This window comes from Phoca vitulina, unplaced genomic scaffold (genome assembly GCF_004348235.1).
Source record: "Phoca vitulina isolate PV1807 unplaced genomic scaffold, GSC_HSeal_1.0 scaffold16, whole genome shotgun sequence".
Taxonomy (NCBI): Eukaryota; Metazoa; Chordata; class Mammalia; order Carnivora; family Phocidae; genus Phoca; species Phoca vitulina.
Genome location: NW_022589719.1, coordinates 36,932,357 through 36,935,466, shown reverse-complemented (window position 1 = coordinate 36,935,466; position 3,110 = coordinate 36,932,357). Strand labels below are relative to the sequence as shown.

At 61.1% G+C, this 3,110-nt stretch overlaps 1 protein-coding gene across 2 annotated transcripts in view; it reads left to right on the top strand.

Annotated features, from left to right (window-relative positions):
• The window catches only part of MRPL23 (mitochondrial ribosomal protein L23), a 6,909-nt gene extending 4,405 nt beyond the window's left edge, over positions 1-2,504 (top strand). Inside the window, exon 5 of one of the 2 annotated variants that reach the window (XM_032415062.1) lies at positions 2,318-2,504. In XM_032415062.1, the coding sequence (XP_032270953.1) occupies positions 2,318-2,476 (159 nt within the window). In that variant the 3' untranslated portion in view covers positions 2,477-2,504. Of the gene's footprint in view, positions 1-1,508; positions 2,282-2,317 lie in introns of those variants that run through there. The other variant, XM_032415063.1, reaches the window with a different exon arrangement.
• Positions 2,505-3,110: the final 606 nt, after the last annotated feature.

Genomic DNA, 3,110 nt, shown 5'->3' with positions numbered 1-3,110 from the left:
CCCCCGGGCCTACAGCCCTATTTTGGGCGAGAGGAGGCAGTTAAGAGACCGAGTTAGCGTGGCAACTTCTCTGAAAAACAGTCACAGTTGTTGTTCTAAACAGGGGCCCCCGTAATTATTTGGCCTAATATTTGCTGTGCATAAAATCAGCCAATCCAGGTGGAGAGAGCGCCCGTTGGCCATATAAAGGCGCCTGTGTCCTGTGTGTGAAATCGGGCCATCTGTCTCTGTCACGCGTGCGGGCTGACACCCCCTGTGCGGGCATTCGCCACCAGGCCTTCCGCGGGCCAACGACAGTTACAAGTGGCTTCTGAGTCACCCGAGCCCTCGCATTCTTCCCTGGGCCCCACCTCAGCCCCCTTCGATGTGGTGCACGCAGCTGCCGCGGGGCGCGTCTTTCTCCCCCCCCATGAAACCCGGCAGCAGAGCCGGGGGCAGAGGCCCCGCCGGGCACGGCGCCTGCAGGCCCACAGTGACATTCAGGGACGTCGTGGTGGGCCCCCCGCCCCCCAGTCCCGCACGCCTCTGCCTGGCCTGCAGACCGGCAGGAAGCTCGGGCCCTTGCCCTCTGAAGGGGTCCCCTCTCTGCCCCCATCTGCTGGGGCCGACCTCTCCCAGCGTGTCCCTGTGGGCCCCGCTCTGGGGCTTCTAAAAACAGAGCTAATTGTAAAGCACACAGAGGGTCAATCACGAACACAAATTAAGTTTCCGAATCTATTTTGGGTTGACTGCTGCGGAAGAGCCCGTCCGGCGGGGTGGGGGCCCCCGTTGCCCCCGACAACCTGATACACATCTCTGCGGGTCTGCATCCCCCACGCGGCAAGCGGAGTGTCGCCCGGCCGGCAGGAGCCCTCTGGGGCCAGGCGGTGGCCCTGGGGGCACCTGGGACCGCCGGCCTGGGGCCGGTTCCCACACTGCTCCTTTCCTGGCCTTCCCTGCTGAGCCGCTCGTTCCGCGCCATGGTGGGGATTGAGGGTTTACTTTTGAAAGTACAAGGTGAAGTTCCCCAGAGAGGGGCGCCCACAAGTGGCTCTTGTCTCTGGTGAGAAGTGAAGAATTTCTTTCACCGGCTCCGTCGGTTTTTCCGGAGCTATTGCAAATTGGCATCTTTGTATTTATATTTTAAAATGTCATTTTGGGTTTCCCCCACCTCAGAAAACTAGCAAAATCACCTCGATATATTAAACATAAATCCCCGTTCTGGGCAATCAGCCCTGCGTGTAAACTCTTGCCCTTTGGTATTTTAAAAAAGAAAAAAAAGCAGCGTTGAGCCGTGTAAGCTAATCCGGCTGCAGGCTGGCTACCGAGCGCACACAGCCCTGCTTTCTTCACTCGGGCCCGCGCTCCGCGCCATGTGATCAGAATTTATAAACCTTCCCTTCTCGGGTGGGGCGTGCGGGCTGTTTCAGATCATACTTGGCCGCCTGCCCAAAGCCAAATTTCTTTACAAAACAAGGGTCTCCAAGAACCAGCGCACTTTACTGATTTTACTTATTAAAATTTTCCAGATACGGATGCCGTCCTCCATCCTTCTTTGCCCGTCTGGAAACAGACAGCGCTGCCCTGGCGCGCACCCCCCTCCTGCGCCCTGGTCTTGGGGGGTTGCTCCGTGAGCCGAGGCGAACTGAAAGGGCACCTCACAGTTGCCGGGGCCCCCTCCTCCGCGCCCACGGGGGCCAGTGCCCCGCACACGTGCTCGGGGGTCTGGGCTGGGGCTTCGCCGACGCTGGCACATTCTGAACTTTTAGTGAAAGACGTAAAACCAGTTAATTTGCAAAGCCGGTCTTGATTTATAGACTGCTGCATATGTACATTTCTTTGTACGTTATATGCGTTTTATTTGCCAAGCTCCGAGCCAGGAGGAGGGGTAGTCTTTAATGTGGGTAAAGGCCTGTAGGTATTTTGGATGGAAAAAGTTTCAGCGCGGCACCAGACGTTATTTGTGCCGTGTTTTCCTGTGCCTCGCTCCTGCCCCCCGGTCCGACCGGGCTGCCCCCGCGCCCGTGAATGGGCGCTTTGCTGGGCTGCTTTTAATGAGGCTCCAGCCGCTGCAGACACCACTCCATAAAGAGATAATGCCAATGAAAAGGGGCATTGTCCGGAGTCATGGCTTCCCGCTGTTAGATAAAAGCCAGTGGCAGGCCGACATGTTTGCGTTCCAGGCGGGGACAGCGCCCTGGACGTGCTGGCCGCGTGTCCGTCCCGGGGGCTTGGTGCCCGAGGGCCCTGTCAGGCTGTCCTCCTGCCTGGAGGCTCCCAGGGCCGGCACGGCACCCAGAGTCGCGGCTCTGAGCCCGAGTGCTTGTCCCCTCCGCAGGCCCATGGACAGACCTTCACGTTCCCCGATCTGTTTCCCAAGAAAAATCACGGCAGCCCCGGTGACAACGACATCCAGGACAAGCTCCTGGAGGGGCAGAGGCAGAGGCAGAGCCGGGACCCCCGGCGCGGCGGCGTGCCCGACTGGTTTGGCCTGTGACAGCCCCAATAAAGTCCTGTGTGTGGAAGCCCCGGGCTCTGTGTCCTCTGTCCCCGGTGTCCAGCGCAGGGCTGTGCCCCGCGCCCCACGGCGCACACGGCGCCTGCCTGCAGGGACGGAACAGGGCCCCTGTGACCCGTTCGGCCCCATGAGCCTAAGGCGAGGTGGTGGGGGGGGGTGCTCCCATGAGAAGGGTCTTCGTGAAGAAGGTTGTGTCGGGCAGGTCGTGAGGAGGGGTGGGGTGAGCACCACGGGCAGGGAGCCCATCCTGCTGAGGGTCCAGGGCGGCACCACTGGTGGCTCTCGAGTGGGGAGGGGTCCACGGCAGGACCCAGAGGAAGCAGTGTTCAGCAGATGCCAGCCTAGCGCAAAGCAGCGCGTGGAGGGTGGGAGGCAGGAAATGGAGGACGAGGTGGGAAGGACCAGCAACCTGAAGGCCCGAGGACGGGATGATATGGCCAGTGGCCATCGGCACCCTGGGGTGGACGGTCTGGGAGGAGACGGCATCTGGGGACCCACAGTGCGTGCATCGAGGGGCCCGGCCCTGAGATGTGCGGGCAGCCAAGCTGGCCTCTGTGCCCTGCAGGCCCCTGTGGCGGGTGCCCCGTGAGCCCCGGTTGCTGTGCCCTGAAGG